Source organism: Nerophis lumbriciformis, linkage group LG18, assembly GCF_033978685.3.
Source record: "Nerophis lumbriciformis linkage group LG18, RoL_Nlum_v2.1, whole genome shotgun sequence".
Taxonomy (NCBI): domain Eukaryota; kingdom Metazoa; phylum Chordata; class Actinopteri; order Syngnathiformes; family Syngnathidae; genus Nerophis; species Nerophis lumbriciformis.
In genome coordinates this window covers 7,771,304-7,787,902 of record NC_084565.2, presented here as the reverse complement: position 1 = coordinate 7,787,902, position 16,599 = coordinate 7,771,304, and the positions used below count along the sequence as shown (strand labels likewise).

The following is a 16,599-nucleotide window of genomic DNA, read 5'->3' as shown; positions in this document are numbered from 1 at the left end:
ACGTGGCTTGGCTTTGTCTTGCTGAAATAAGCAGGGGCGTCCATGATAACGTTGCTTGGATGGCAACGTATGTTTCTCCAAAACCTGTATGTACCTTTCAGCATTAATGGCGCCTTCACAGATGTGTTAGTTACCCACCCCCATACCATCACAGATGCTGGCTTTTCAACTTTGCGCCTAGAACAGTCCGGATGGTTCTTTTCCTCTTTGGTCCGGAGGACACGACGTCCACAGTTTCCAAAAACAATTTGAAATGTGGACTCGTCAGACCACAGAACACTTTTCCACTTTGCGTCAGTCCATCTTCGATGAGCTCAGGCCCAGAGAAGCCGGTGGCGTTTCTGGGTGTTGTTGATAAATGGCTTTTGCTTTGCATAGTAGAGTTTCAACTTGCACTTACAGATGTAGCGACCAACTGTACTTACTGACAGTGGGTTTCTGAAGTGTTCCTGAACCCATGTGGTGATATCCTTTACACACTGATGTCGCTTTTTGATGCAGTACCGCCTGAGGGAGTGAAGGTCACGGGCTTGCCGCTTACGTGCAGTGATTTCTCCAGATTCTCTGAACCTTCTGATGATATTACGGGCCGTAGATGGTAAAATCCCTAAATTCCTTGCAATAGCTGGTTGAGAAATGTTGTTCTTAAACTGTTGGAGAATTTGCTCACACATTTGTTCACAAAGTGGTGACCCTCGCCCCATCCTTGTTTGTGAATGACTTCATGGAAGCTGCTTTTATACCCAATCATGGCACCCACCTGTTCCCAATTAGCCTGTTCACCTGTGGGGTGTTCCAAATAAGTGTTTGATGAGCATTCCTCAACTTTATCAGTCTTTTTTTGCCACTTGTGCCAGCTTTTTTGAAACATGTTGCAGGCATCCAATTCCAAATGAGCTAATATTTGCAAAAAATAACAAAGTTTTCCAGTGTGAACATTAAATATCTTGTCTTTGCAGTCTATTCAATTGAAACGGATTTGCAAATCATTGTACTCTGTTTTTATTAAGATTTACTCAATGTACCTTCACTGGGGTTTGTAAAACACTGATATCGTGATACAGTTTTCAGCCTGTATCTTCTTCAATAACCATATTTCCTGCTTCACACTTCTCGCTGCCCTCGAGGACTTTAGTTTTATGACAGCAGGTGTGTCACGTAGAGTCACGGCTAAGTGACAGCTGTGTCGCGCTCGGCTGCCGCCCCGCGCTCCTCCATCATCCCGCATCAGCTGGCAGCGCGTCACTCAGCCAATTAAAGCCACCGTTTCCACCTGCCAGATCGCTCGTTCACACAATGTGCTTATTATTGTGCTCGCAGGAGTCTGCACAGCTGCGATGCAGTTTGTCATCTTTTGGAGAACTTCATGCACGGCTCCAAATATTGTAAAGACCTCACAGTCAAGTTGCACACGCTCGTTGTTGAATACATTAGTGGCTAACAGAGTGTCAAACTTTGTGTAAGGACTAATGGTGTCTTGATTCCATACTGATATGGGATGCACATGCGAAATCATAAAAATAAAACAAGTATGGGAGGATATAGAGCAGCTACATAATACACAAAAGCACACCAGCGAGACCAGGGGTGTCCAAACTACGGTCTGCAAGTGCGTCTTCAATTTGGACCGCGAGATGGCACGAGTTCAATAAGCAATATGGCCGGGAGTGGTGTATTCATATGATACAGAAATACCTGCGGTTCAACAGCGGCCGTTTCCAATGAAAGTAACTCAAACATTAACTGTACACAGCATAGCATCGACTTATATGACCCAATCCAAACAACCTTCCCTAGTCATGGTGCAACAAAAAAAAAACAACCAGCACAAAAATTTAACGAACATGGTCACATTGAATGTTGTAGATATTACTGTATTTTTCGGACTATAAGTCGCAGTTTTTTTCATAGGTTGCAGACCAGTGCGACTTATATGTGTTTTTTATTATGCATTTTCGGCAGGTGCGACTTATACTACGGTGCGACTTATACTCCGAAAAATACGGTAATTAATTAATTAATTTAAAAAAACGTCCAATCAACAACAACAAAAAAAAAATATATATATATATCTATATATATCAAAATTACACCTGCTTAAATCCATTACAAAGCATGATGGGAAAAATGCAAAACTCTCTCTACACACTTATTCATGTTTGGCACATTTTAGCTGCTTGATATTTCTGATTAATTAAAAAAACCTAAAGGAGGTCACCACGGAAGTAAACAATGTAGGAGTCCAACTTTCAATTACTCTTAATAACCAATTAAATTATAATTATTGAGTTTGGTCCCAGGCCAAATTTCAATCCAATAGCTAGTAACCAATGAAAGTAACTCAAATATTATTTGTTCCCAGCATAGCATTCATGTATATGACTCAATCCAATCAACCTTCCCTAGTCATGGTGCAGGGAAAAAAAATAAACCAGTGCAAAAATTAAACAAACATGGTCACATTGAACGTTGTAGAAATGAATGACTAAACGTCCAATCAACATTAAAACAAATAAAATCTAAATTACACCCGTTTAAATCCATTACAAAGCAAGATGGGAACAATGCAAAACACTCTCTCCACACTTACCCATGTTTGGTGCATTTTAGCTGCTTGATATTTCTGATTGATTAAAAAAAACTTTCAGGAGGTCGTCATGGAAGTAAACAATGTAGGAGTCAAACTTTCACTTTCTCTTAATAACCAATTAAATTATAATTATTAAGTTTGGTCCCAAGGCCAAATTTTGGTCCAATTGCAGCCATTTTGTCGCCATCTAGTGGCCAATGAAAGTAACTCAAACATTAATTTTACACAGCATAGTATTCACATATTTGACCAAATACAAACAACCTTCCCCAGTCATGATGCAGGAAAAAAAAATCAACCAGTGCAAAAATTAAACAAACATAGTCACATTGAACGTTGTAGAAATGAATAACAAAATGTCCAATCATCATTAAAACATTTTTTTTTTTAATAATCTAAATGACACCCGTTTAAATCCATTACAAAGCATCATGGAGAAAAATGCAAAACACTCTCTACACACTTATCCATGTTTGGCACATTTTAGCTGCTTGATATTTCTGATTGATTAAAAAACTTTAAGGAGGTCGTCATGGAAGTAAACAATGTAAAGTCCAACTTTCACATACTCTTAATAACCAATTAAATTATAATTACTGCGACCCCGAAGGGGACAAGCAGTAGAAAATGGATGCATGGATGGATATTAAGTTCGGTCCCAGGCCAAATTTTGTCGCCATCTAGTGGCCAATGGAAGTAACTCAAACATTAGTTGTACACAGCATAGCATTCACTTATATGATCCAATCCAAACAACCTTCCCTAGTCATGGTGCAGGGGAAAAAAAATCAATTAGCACAAAAATTACACACACATGGTCACATTGAACGCTGTAAAAATGAATAACAAAATGTCCAATCAACATTAAAAAAGAATCTAAATTACACCGCAGTGATGGGAAAAATGCAAAACGCTATAACCCACAGGTATCCATGTTTGGCGCATTTTAGCTGCTTGATATTTGTAATAGATTAAAAAACTTTAAGGAGGTCGTCATTGGAAGTAAACAATGTAGAAGTCCAACTTTCACATACACTTAATAACCAATTAAATTATAATTATTACTTTCGGTCACAGGCCAAACTTTGGCCTGATAGGAGCTAATTTGGCGCCATCTAATGGCCAATGAAAGTAACTCAAACATTAACTGTACACAGCATAGCATCAACTTATATGACCCAATCCAAACAACCTTCCCTAGTCATGATGCTACAAAAAAATCAACCAGCACAAAAATTAAACAAACATGGTCACATTGAATGTTGTAGATATTATTAATTAATTAAATTAAAAAAACGTCCAATCAACAACAACAACAAAAAAACAAAAACAAAAAAAAAAAATATATATATATATATATATATATATATATATATATATATATATATATATATATATATATATATATATATATAAATTACACCTGTTTAAATCCATTACAAAGCATGATGGGAAAAATGCAAAACTCTCTCCACACTTATCCATGTTTGGCACATTTTAGCTGCTTGATATTTCTGATTAATTAAAAAAACCTAAAGGAGGTCACCACGGAAGTAAACAATGTAGGAGTCCAACTTTCAATTACTCTTAATAACCAATTAAATTATAATTATTGAGTTTGGTCCCAGGCCAAATTTCGGTCCAATAGCGGCCATTCTATCGCCACCTAGTAACCAATGAAAGTAACTCAAACATTATTTGTTCCCAGCATAGCATTCATGTATATGACTCAATCCAATCAACCTTCCCTAGTCATGGTGCAGGGAAAAAAAATAAACCAGTGCAAAAATTAAACAAACATGGTCACATTGAACGTTGTAGAAATGAATGACTAAACGTCCAATCAACATTAAAACAAATAAAATCTAAATTACACCCGTTTAAATCCATTACAAAGCATGATGGGAACAATGCAAAACACTCTCTCCACACTTACCCATGTTTGGTGCATTTTAGCTACTTGATATTTCTGATTGATTAAAAAAAAACTTTCAGGAGGTCGTCATTGAAGTAAACAATGTAGGAGTCAAACTTTCACTTAATCTTAATAACCAATTAAATTATAATTATTAAGTTCGGTCCCAGGCCAAATTTTGGTCCAATTGCGGCCATTTTGTCGCCATCTAGTGGCCAATGAAAGTAACTCAAACATTAATTTTACACAGCATAATATTCACATATATGACCCAATACAAACAACCTTCCCCAGTCATGATGCAGGAAAAAAAAATCAACCCGTGCAAAAATTAAACAAACATGGTCACATTGAACGTTGTAGAAATGAATAACAAAATGTCCAATCATCATTAAAACATTTTTTTTTTTAATAATCTAAATGACACCCGTTTAAATCCATTACAAAGCATCATGGAGAAAAATGCAAAACACTCTCTACACACTTATCCATGTTTGGCACATTTTAGCTGCTTGATATTTCTGATTGATTAAAAAACTTTAAGGAGGTCGTCATGGAAGTAAACAATGTAGAAGTCCAACTTTCACATACTCTTAATAACCAATTAAATTATAATTACTGCGACCCCGAAGGGGACAAGCAGTAGAAAATGGATGCATGGATGGATATTAAGTTCGGTCCCAGGCCAAATTGTGTCGCCATCTAGTGGCCAGTGGAAGTAACTCAAACATTAGTTGTACACAGCATAGCATTCACTTATATGGTCCAATCCAAACAACCTTCCCTAGTCATGGTGCAGGAAAAACGCTGTAAAAAATGAATAACAAAATGTCTAATCAACATTAAAAAAAACTCTCAACTACACCGCAGTGATGGGAAAAATGCAAAACGCTATAACCCAAAGGTATCCATGTTTGGCGCATTTTAGCTGCTTGATATTTGTAATAGATTAAAAAACTTTAAGGAGGTTGTCATTGGAAGTAAACAATGTAGAAGTCCAACTTTCACATACTCTTAATAACCAATTAAATTATAATTATTACTTTCGATCACAGGCCAAATTTTGGCCCGATAGCAGCAAATTTGTCGCCATCTAGTGGCCAATGAAAGTAACTCAAACATTAACTGTACACAGCATAGCATTGACTTATATGACCCAATCCAAACAACCTTCCCTAGTCATGATGCTACAAAAAAAAATCAACCAGCGCTAAAATTAAACAAACATGGTCACATTGAATGTTGTAGATATGAATGGAAAAAAACGTCCAATCAACAAAAAAAAATAAAAAATTAATAAATAAATAAAATAAAAAAAAAAAATAAATAAAAAAATAAAAAAAAAAAAAAAAAAATATATATATATATATATATATATATATATATATATATATATATATATATATATATATATATATATATATATATAAATTACACCTGTTTAAATCCATTACAAAGTATGATGGGAAAAATGCAAAACACTCTCTCCACACTTATCCATGTTTGGTGCATTTTACTGCTTGATAGTTCTGATTAATTAAAAAAAACCTAAAGGAGGTCGTCACGGAAGTAAACAATGTAGGAGTCCAACTTTCACTTACTCTTAATAACCAATTAAATTATAATAAATTAGTTCAGTTCCAAGCCAAATTTCAGTCTGATAGCAGCCAAATTGTCAACGGCTAGTGGCCAATGAAAGTAACTCAAACATTAATTGTACACAGCTTAGCATGCAATTATATGACCCAATCCAAACAACCTTCCCTAGTCATGGTGCAGGGGGGAAAAAATCAATTAGTACAAAAATTACACACACATGGTCACAATGAACGCAGTAGAAATTAATAACAAAATGTCAAATCAACATAAAAAGAAAATCTAAATTACACCGCAGTGATGGGAAAAATGCAAAACACTCTCCCCACAGGTATCCATGTTTGCCGCATTTTAGATGCTTAATATTTCTGATTGATTAAAAAACGTTAAGGAGGTCGCCACGGAAGTAAACAATGTAGGAGTCCAACTTTCACATACTCTTAATAACCAAATAAATTATAATAAGTAATTTTGCTCCCAGGCCAAATTTTAGTCCGATAGTGGCCATTTTGACGCCATCTAGTGGCCAATGAAAGTAACTCCAACATTAATTATACATAGCATAGCATTCACTTACATGACCCAATCCAAACAACCTCCCCTAGTCATGGTGCAGGAAAAAAAATCAACCGGCACAAAAATTCAACACACATGGTCATATTGAATGTTGTAGAAATGAATAAAAAAAACATCCAATCAACATAAAAAAAAACTTAGTCGGGTTGTGAACACAAGCGGCTTCCATTTTCTTTTTTTTGTCACGCTCAAGCTCGTCTTCCTCCTCGTCATCAGGGCTAATTCCTATTCTCTCTCCCCCTACAGTGAAGCCAACCATCATAGACGTGGACATATTTGTCAACAGCATCGGACCCGTGTCCTCCATAAACATGGTAAGTCACATGACCATTTCACAAAGTGTTCTGATTGGCCAGTGGCATGTCCTGAAAATGGGATAAGATTATTAGGTATTATATTTGCTATAAGGTAGCATGTATAATTTTTGTTAACAATCATCACACTCAACTCAGGGTACTTTTTTTAAATCATCTTTTCACTATCGATAAAATATTAAAACATTTTTTGCTTCATTGATCTTAATTATTATTGAATCTGCCTAGGTAAGGGTACAGTTATAGTTTATGGTGTGTTGTTTTTGTTGTTGTTGCGCCCTAAAAAGTGTTAATACTGTACGTATTGTACTTATTACGCACCAGCTGTTTAACGTGCGTCTTAGTTGTAGTTTTCATTAACACATTTGGAGGTGCTGAAATTGCCATGTAAAATCACTAATGCTAATCAGTAACATGTCATTAGCAAAGCTAATAGATATTAGCATCAAGGTAGCACATTTTTGGAAAAGTGGAGCCTTACTTTACTTACGTTGGAGCGTTTTTTTGTTTTTTTTTAGTCAATTACTTTGTAAAACGGCAACATGACCGAGAGTTAGTTTGGCTGAGTGCGCTCTCAGTGCTGCTGGAGTGATTGCCAAGTGCCAAAGTGCAAAGAGGTAACCGGGTAACATGACATCGTTGGATTTTACGTGAATCGGTGCTTGGTAGGACCGATTCACCCAAAAAGTACCGGATCCGGTACCCATGCCTACATTTGCCCAACTTTTGCGACCCAAATATAATATGAACCACGTCTTCTGGGCGATATTAACAGAACCTATTTTTAGCACGTCAAATGTGCGCTCTTTAAGGCGCTGTTGTATGATCCAATTGCACGAAAATGCATATTGCAAGAATTTTTTTTCCGTATGGGGGAGATATGATTAACATAGTGTATCTCGCACATGAAAACAAATGCTAGTAAAATTATAATTATAAAGTGATCTTGCTGATTCGACAATAAGTATTTTTTATTTCTGACGGTCCTAATATGTTGCAAAAATTATTCCCGGGCGCGGCGGCGACCGCTGCTGCTCACTGCTCCCCTCACCTCCCAGGGGATGGGTCAAAGGCAGAGGACAAATTTCACCACACCTAGTTTGTGTGTGACAATCATTGGTACTTTAACTTTAAACTTAACTTAACTTATTAAGCAGCTTAGTTGTAGTTTTCCTTAACACATTTAGAGGTGTGTAAATCGCCATGTGAAATCGCTAATGCTAATCAGTAGCATGTCATTAGCAAAACAAATGTATATTACCATTAAGCTAGCATATTATTGGAAAAGTGGAGCCTTAATTTACTTACGTTGGAGCGGTTTTTTTTTTAGTCAGTTACTTTGTCGGCATTTAAAACGGCAACATTACGTTAGTTTGGCTTAGTGCGCTCTCAGTGCTGCTGGAGTGATCGCCAAAGTGCAAAGACACATGACCATCCATCCATCCATCCATCTTCTTCCGCTTATCCGAGGTCGGGTCGCGGGGGCAGCAGCTTAAGCAGGGAAGCCCAGACTTCCCTCTCCCCAGCCACTTCGTCCAGCTCCTCCCGGGGGATCCCGAGGCGTTCCCAGGCCAGCCGGGAGAGATAATCTTCCCAGCGTGTCCTGGGTCTTCCCCGTGGCCTCCTACCGGTCGGACGTGCCCGAAACACCTTCCTAGGGAGGCGTTCGGGTGGCATCCTGACCAGATGCCCCAACCACCTCATCTGGCTCCTCTCGATGTGGAGGAGCAGCGGCTTTACTTTGAGCTCCCCCCGAATGACAGAGCTTCTCACGCTATCTCTAAGGGAGAGCCCCGCCACTCGGCGGAGGAAACTCATTTCGGCCGCTTGTACCCGTGATCTTGTCCTTTCGGTCATGACCCAAAGCTCATGACCATAGGTGAGGATGGGAACGTAGATCGACCGGTAAATCGAGAGCTTTGCCTTCCGGCTCAGCTCCTTCTTCACTACAACGGATCGATACAGTGTCCGCATTACTGAAGACGCCGCACCGATCCGCCTGTCGATCTCACGATCCACTCTTCCCCCACTCGTGAACAAGACTCCAAGACACATGACACCGTTGGATTTTACGTGAATCGGTGCCTGGTAGGACCGATTGACCAAAAAACCACCGGATCCGGTACCCATCCCTACATTTGCCCAACTTTTGCGACACAAATATAATATGAACCACGTCTTCTGGGCGATATTGTGATCTAGACCTGATCCAATTGCAAGAAAATGCATATTGCAAGAAGTATGGGGGAGATATTATTGCTTGATTGGCAGCACTAAAATTGGCTCTAGTGTGTGAATGTGAGTGTGAATGTTGTCCGTCTGTCTGTGTTGGCCCTGCGATGAGGTGGCGACTTGTTCAGGGTGTACCCCGCCTTCCGCCCGATTGAAGCTGAGATAGGCTCCAGGGACAAGCGGTAGAAAATGGATGGACGTAGATATTATTAACATAGTGTATCCAGCACATAAAAAAAAATGCTATTAAAAAAAAAGTAGCAGAGATCAAAACAAATCAGTTGAATTATTTTTAATTAGCCTTCTAAGCCATCCTGCAGCTATAAAATTATAAAGTGATCTTGCTGATTCGACAATAAGTATTTTTTTTTTTATTTCTGACGGTCCTACTATGTTGCCTTGCACACGCACGGAGGGTTTTTTCTGCTTCACCTTTGCAGCCCAGTCTCGCCTCCACGTGATCACGTTGCGAGTGCTAAGTGATTATATTTGCATCTCCTCCTCCCAGTGTCGTGTGTTGTGCTGAGATGCAATTGTCACTGCACAAGTTTGCACGTGTTTTAGCACACGCAAACATTTCGAAATGGGACCCATTACCTCCCTGCTTGACACTCAGCATCAAGGGTTGGAATTGGGGGTTAAATCCCCAAAAATGATTCCCGGGCGCGGCCACCGCTGCTGCTCACTGCTCCGCTCACCTCAAGGGTTATGGGTCAAATGCAGAGAATAATGGGTCAAATGCAGAGAATAATTTCGCCACACTAAGTGTGTGTGTGACAATCATGGGTACTTTAACTTTAAATCAATTCATTTTTTTTATCTCAATTATAATTTATGTACCGTTTTTTCCGGACTATAGAGCGCACCAATATATTAGCCGCACCCGCTAAATTTTAGGTGAAAAATATTTGTTTCCATATATAGGTCGCACTGGACTATAAGCCGCAGATATATACGTTGTGAAATGAGTTATTTACACAGAAATATTCTGTAAATGTTTATTTACATACCTAAATTCAGTGTTTTTCAACCTTTTTTGAGCCAATGCACCTTTTTTGCGTTGAAAAAATGCGGACGCACACCACCAGCAGAAATCATTAAAAAACGAAACTCTATTGAAAGTTTTTTGGTGGCTTTTCCTCTTTTTTTGGTATTTTCCTGTAGCACTTTCATGTCTTCCTTTGAGCGATGTTTCCCGCATCTACTTCGTTTTAGCAATCCAGAATATTTTAGTTGTTTTTATCCTTCTTTGTGGGGCCATCTTTGCTCCACAGTAAGTCTTTGCTGTCGTCCAGCATTCTGTTTTTGTTTACTTTGTAGCCAGTTCAGTTTTAGTTTTGTTCTGTATAGCATTCCCTAAGCTTCAATGCCTTTTCTTAGGGGCACTCACCTTTTGTTTATTTTTGGTTTAAGCATTAGATACATTTTTACCTGCACACTGCCTTCCGCTACTTCCGACATCTACAAAGCAGTTAGCTACCTGCCACCACCTACTGATATAGAAGAGTATTACACGGTTACTCTGCCGAGCTCTAGACAGCACCGACACTCAACAACAACACATCATTTGCAGACTATAATTAACGGTTTGCAAAAAATATTTTTAACCAAAATAGGTGAAATTAGATCACACCAGACTGTATCTCACGGCACAACAGTGTGCCGCGGAACAGTGGTTGAAAAACACTGCCTTAATTGTTTCCAAACGGTGTCTAACACTGGCAGTAAAACGGCTGATCAAACAAAACAGAAGTCATCGTAAAAGAAACTGAAACAATACAAAAAGAATGCCTTTATAAGTTAATAATACTAACACAGACGCTCGTAAACATGTTAGCATATTAGCTCATGCTAACGACGCTAGCTTCATTACAGTACGATAGCACGTACAAATATGCATGAAAACACTCCGACAGACATTTAGTAATTAAGACTTTTTTTAGTTTTATTGTAAAACTTACAAACGTTGCTTTGGAGTGATGAATGAAGAATTCATACGAGTAGGAACGCTGCGGGCGGCACGTCTACTTCCGGTTATTAGCTCTAAAACAAAAGAGCACTGCGGTGAGCGAACTTGTCCAAAAGATGGCGCCATAGCACAAACAATAACACGTCTTTTCAGTGTCATTGCTTGTGTTGTTTGTTTTTTAAAGTTAGCATATTAGCTAATGCTAACGACACTAGCTTGAGTGTGATAGCACGTACAAATAAGCATGAAAACACTCCTACAGACGTCACACGTGGGACGTTTAGGTACCTAAGAATTGTTTTAGTTGCATTGTAAAACTTACAAAAAGAGATAAATGCTTTAAAATGTATAATCGGACATTATCGGTATCGGTATCAAAAAGTAAAATTTATGACTTTTTAAAACGCCGCTGTACGGAGTGGTACACGGACGTAGGGAGAAGTACAGAGCAGTTGCGTCTCCCAGTCATACTTGCCAACCCTCCCGATTTTCCCAGGAGACTCCCCAATTTCAGTGCCCCTCCCGAAAATCTCCCGGGGCAACCATTATCCCGAAATTTCTCCCGATTTCCACCCAGACAACAATATTGGGGGCGTGCCTTAAAGGCACTGCCTTTGCGTGCCGGCCCAATCACATAATATCTACGGCTTTTCACACACACACAAGTGAAAGCCACGCATATTTGGTCAACAGCCATACAGGTCACACTGAGGGTGGCCGTATAAACAACTTTAACACTGTTACAAATATGCGCCACACTGTGAACCCACACCAAACAAGAATGGCAAACACATTTCGGGAGAACATCCGCACCGTAACACAACATAAACATAACAGAACAAATACCCAGAACCCCTTGCAGCACTAACTCTTCCGGGACGCTACAATATACCTCCTACCCCCCCAAAACCCCGCCCACCTCAACCTCCTCATGCGCTCTCAGGGAGAGCATGTACCAAATTCCAAGCTGCTGTTTTGAGGCATGTTAAAAATAAATAATAAATATGGCAGTGCCATGTTGGCATTTTTTGCCATAACTTGAGTTGATTTATTTTGGAAAAACTTGTTACATTGTTTAATGCATCCAGCGGGGCATCACAACAAAATTAGGCATCGTAATGTGTTAATTCCACGACTGTATATATCGGTATCGGTTGATATCGGAATCGGTAATTAAGAGTTGGACAATATCGGATATCGGCAAAAAAGCCATTATCGGACATCTCTACTTACAAACGTTGCGTGGGGTGACGAATGAAGAATCCATACGAGTAGGAACGCTATGGACGGCTGGAAGACTGAAAGGCACTTGTACTTCCGGCTCAAAGACTTAAACAGCCGGAGACACTCGCAGGCATTCACCAGAGAAGTTGCGCCCACAAGGGTGGGGACAATGGAAGTAAACCGTGCCTTAAAGATACGCCCACAAAGATGGCTAATGCAATGTAACATGGTTGATTGGCAACACTAAATTGGCCCTAGTGTGTGAATGTGAGTGTGAATGTTGTCTGTCTATCTGTGTTGGCCCTGTAATGAGGTGGCGACTTGTCCAGGGTGTACCCCGCCTTCCGCCCGATTGTAGTTGAGATAGGCTCCAGCGCCCCCCGCGACCCCTATGGGAATATCCATCCATCCATTTTCTACCGCTTATTCCCTTCGGGGTCGCGGGGGGCGCTGGAGCCTATCTCAGCTACAATCGGGCGGAAGGCGGGGTACACCCTGGACAAGTCGCCACCTCATCGCAGGGCCAACACAGATAGACAGACAACATAGATGTACCGTATTTTTCGGATTATAAGTCACAGTTTTTTTCATAGTTTGACCGGCCGGGGGTGCGATTTATGTGTGAAATTATTAACACATTACCGTAAAATATCAAATATTATTATTTATGTCATTCACGTAAGACAGTGGTTCTCAACCTTTTTTCAGTGATGAACCCCCTGTGAAATTTTTTTAAATTCAAGTACCCCCTAACCAGAGCAAAGCATTTTTGGTTGAAAAAAAAGAGATAAAGAAGTAAAATACAGTACTATGTCATCAGTTTCGGATTTATTAAATTGTACAACAGTGCAAAATATTGCTCATTTGTAGTGGTCTTTCTTGAACTATTTGGAAAAAAAAGATAGGTTTTTATTTATATTTATAAAGGATTTTTGAATTGTTGCTATTTTTAGAATATTTCTAAAAAATCTCACATACCCCTTCGCATACCTTCAAGTACCCCCAGGGGTACGCGTACCCCCATTTGAGAACCACTGACGTAAGAGACTAGACCAGGGGTCGGCAACCCGTGGCTCTTGAGCCGCATGCGGCTCTTTGATCACTCTGATGCGGCTCAGCAGCTTACTTGCCGAACCCCCCGATTTTCCCGGGAGACTTCCAGATTTCAGTACCTCTCGCAGAAAACTCCCGGGATTAATATTTACCGATTTTAACCCTTACAGTTATAATAAGGGCGTGCCATGATGGTACAGCATTTGGCGCCCTCTACAATCTGTATTACCGTATTTTCCGCACTATAAGGCGCACCGGATTATTAGCCGCACCTTCAATGAATTACATATTTCATAACTTTGTCCACCAATAAGCCGCCCCGGATTATAAGCCGCGCCTACGCTGCGCTAAAGGGAATGTCAAAAAAACAGTCAGATAGTTCAGTCAAACTTGAATAATATATTGAAAACCAGCGTTCTAACAACTCTGTCCCAAAATGTACGCAAATGTGCAATCACAAACATAGTAAAATTCAAAATGGTGTAGAGCAATAGCAACATAATGTTGCTCGAACGTTAATGTCACAACACACAAAATAAACATAGCGCTCACCTTCTGAAGTTATTCTTCATTCGTAAATCCTTCGAATTCTTCGTCTTCGGTGTCCGAATTGAAAAGTTGCGCAAGCGTGGGATCCAAAATGGCCGGTTCCGTCTCGTCGAAGTCATCGGAGTCAGTGTCGCTGTTGTTGTCCAGTAGTTCTGTGAATCCTGCCTTCCGGAAAGCTCGGACCACAGTTGTGACCGAAATATCTGCCCAGGCATTTACGATCCACTGGCAAATGTTGGCGTATGTCGTCCGGCGCTGTCTGCCCTTCTTAGTGAAGGTGTGTTCGCCTTCGGAGCTGTGTGAAAAAAGCCACCCGGCCTCTTCGCGTAAACTTCCCTTAACCACTCGCTCATCTTTTCTTCATCCATCCATCCCTTCGAGTTAGCTTTTATGATGACGCCGGCTGGAAAGGTCTCTTTTGGCAAGGTCTTCCTTTTGAATATCACCATGGGTGGAAGTTAGCATGGCAAGCTAGAACCACAGTGAAGGATGACTTCTCATTCCCTGTGGTGCGAATATTCACCGTACGTGCTCCCGTTCCACAGTGCGGTTCACAGGAATATCAGTTGCTGTGAAATACGGTAGTAATCCGTGTGCGGATGGAGAGATTGCGTCTTTTTATGAACCGGATCCTTGTCGCTTAGTAGGAGCCATTTTGTGGTCTTTACAGATGTAAACAGGAAATGAAACGTACGGTGATATCCGCGCGTTTTTTCTTCTTCTTCCGGGGGCGGGTGGTTGCTTACAGTAGAAGAAGAAGCGCTTCCTGTTCTATGGGGGCGGGTGCTTTCCTTGGCGGTTGCTTGCGTAGAAGAAGAAGCGCTTCCTGTTCTACCGGGAAAAAAGATGGCGGCTGTTTACCGAAGTTGTGAGATCGAAACTTTATGAAAATGAATCGTAATAAAGCGCACCGGGTTATAAGGCGCACTGTCAGCTTTTGAGAAAATTTGTAGTTTTTAGGTGCGCCTTATAGTGCGGAAAATACGGTAACAGCGTGCCACCCCAATCACTTGTTATGCAGTGTGCATCTTCTGCTTGCACACGGACATGACAGCAGGCATACTTGGTCAACAGCCACACAGGTTACACTGACGGTGACCATATAAAACAACTTTAACACTCTTACTAATAATGCGCCACACTTTGAACCAAAACCAAACAAGAATGACAAACACATTTCGGGAGAACATCTGCACCTTAACACAACATAAACACAACAGAACAAATACCCAGAATCCCATGCAGCCCTGACTCTTCCGGGCTACATTATACACCCCTGCTACCACCAAACCCCGCCCCCACCCAACCCTGCTCCCTCACACATGAACCCCCAGACCCCCTCTCTGTGCGTCGGTTGAGGTGGGCGGGGTTTGGTAGCGGGGGTGTATAATGTATCCCGGAAGAGTTAGGGCTGCATGGGATTCTGGGTATTTGTCCTGTTGTGTTTATGTTGTGTTACGGTGCAGATGTTCTCCCGAAATGTGTTTGTCATTCTTGTTTGGTGTGGGTTCACAGTGTGGCGCATTATTAGTAAGAGTGTTAAAGTTTTTTTTATATCGCCACCGCCAGTGTAACCTGTGTGGTTGTTGAGCAAGTATGCCTTGCTGTCACTTACGTGAGCAAGCGGAAGTCCCATATAAAGTGTGGCTGATCAGGCACGCTGGTTGTAGTGGGCGCTATATACTGTACCACCACAGCACGCATGACGCTGACAAGCGCCATTCATTTTAAAACCCGCGTGCCGCACCAGCATTCAAATTCTATATTAAGGTGTGGGCAGCGTGTCTGAGACCCTTGGTTTATATATAGCATAAAGCAAAAAAAAACTTTGTGAGCAGTGTTATTTCATTTTAAATTTCAAAAATTTTTTTGTGGCTCTCATTGTTATCTATAATTTGTGAAACTGGTCAAAATGGCTCTTTGACTGGTAAAAGTTGCCGACCCCTGGACTAGACGTATATCAGCAATCGTCACACACGTCAACCAATAAAAATTTGTCGGGGGCGGGTCATGGCAAAATGCGATTTATACTCTAGTGCGACTTATATATGTTTTTTTTCCTTCTTTATTATGCATTTTCGGCCGGTGCGACTTATACTCCGGAGCGATTTATAATCCGAAAAATACGGTATTTGATTCACCTAGCGCAGGGGTCGGCAACCTTTACCACTCAAAGAGCCATTTTGACCTGTTCCACAAAATAAAGATAACAATGGGAGCCACAAAACTCTTGAAATTTAAAATGAAATAATACTGCATAAAAAGTTTTTTTTTTTGCTTTGTGCTATGTATAAACCAGGGGTCTCAGACACGCGGCCTGCACCTTAATATGAAAATTTAATGTTAGTGCGGCCCGCGAGTTTTATATGAATGCCGCTTGACAGCATCACACTTGCCAACCCTCCCAATTTGTCCGGGAGATTCCAGAATTTCAGAGCAACTATTCTCTCGAATGTCTGCTGAGTTTCACCCAAACAACAATAATAAGCACGTGCTATGATGTCACTGCCTTTAGCGCCCTCTACAACCTGTACGAACAGCTTGCCAGACGAGTCACATGTTGCATGCAGCTTCTGCAGAC

At 40.4% G+C, this 16,599-nt stretch overlaps 1 protein-coding gene across 6 annotated transcripts in view; it reads left to right on the top strand.

Moving 5' to 3' along the window:
• Nucleotides 1–16,599, top strand: part of gabrg3 (gamma-aminobutyric acid type A receptor subunit gamma3) — a 143,799-nt gene that overhangs the window by 73,621 nt on the left and 53,579 nt on the right. For all 6 annotated transcript variants that reach the window (XM_061977569.1, XM_061977572.1, XM_061977568.1 and 3 more), the window contains one exon: nucleotides 6,924–6,991. In XM_061977569.1, the coding sequence (XP_061833553.1) occupies nucleotides 6,924–6,991 (68 nt within the window). The remainder of the gene's footprint in view (nucleotides 1–6,923; nucleotides 6,992–16,599) is intronic.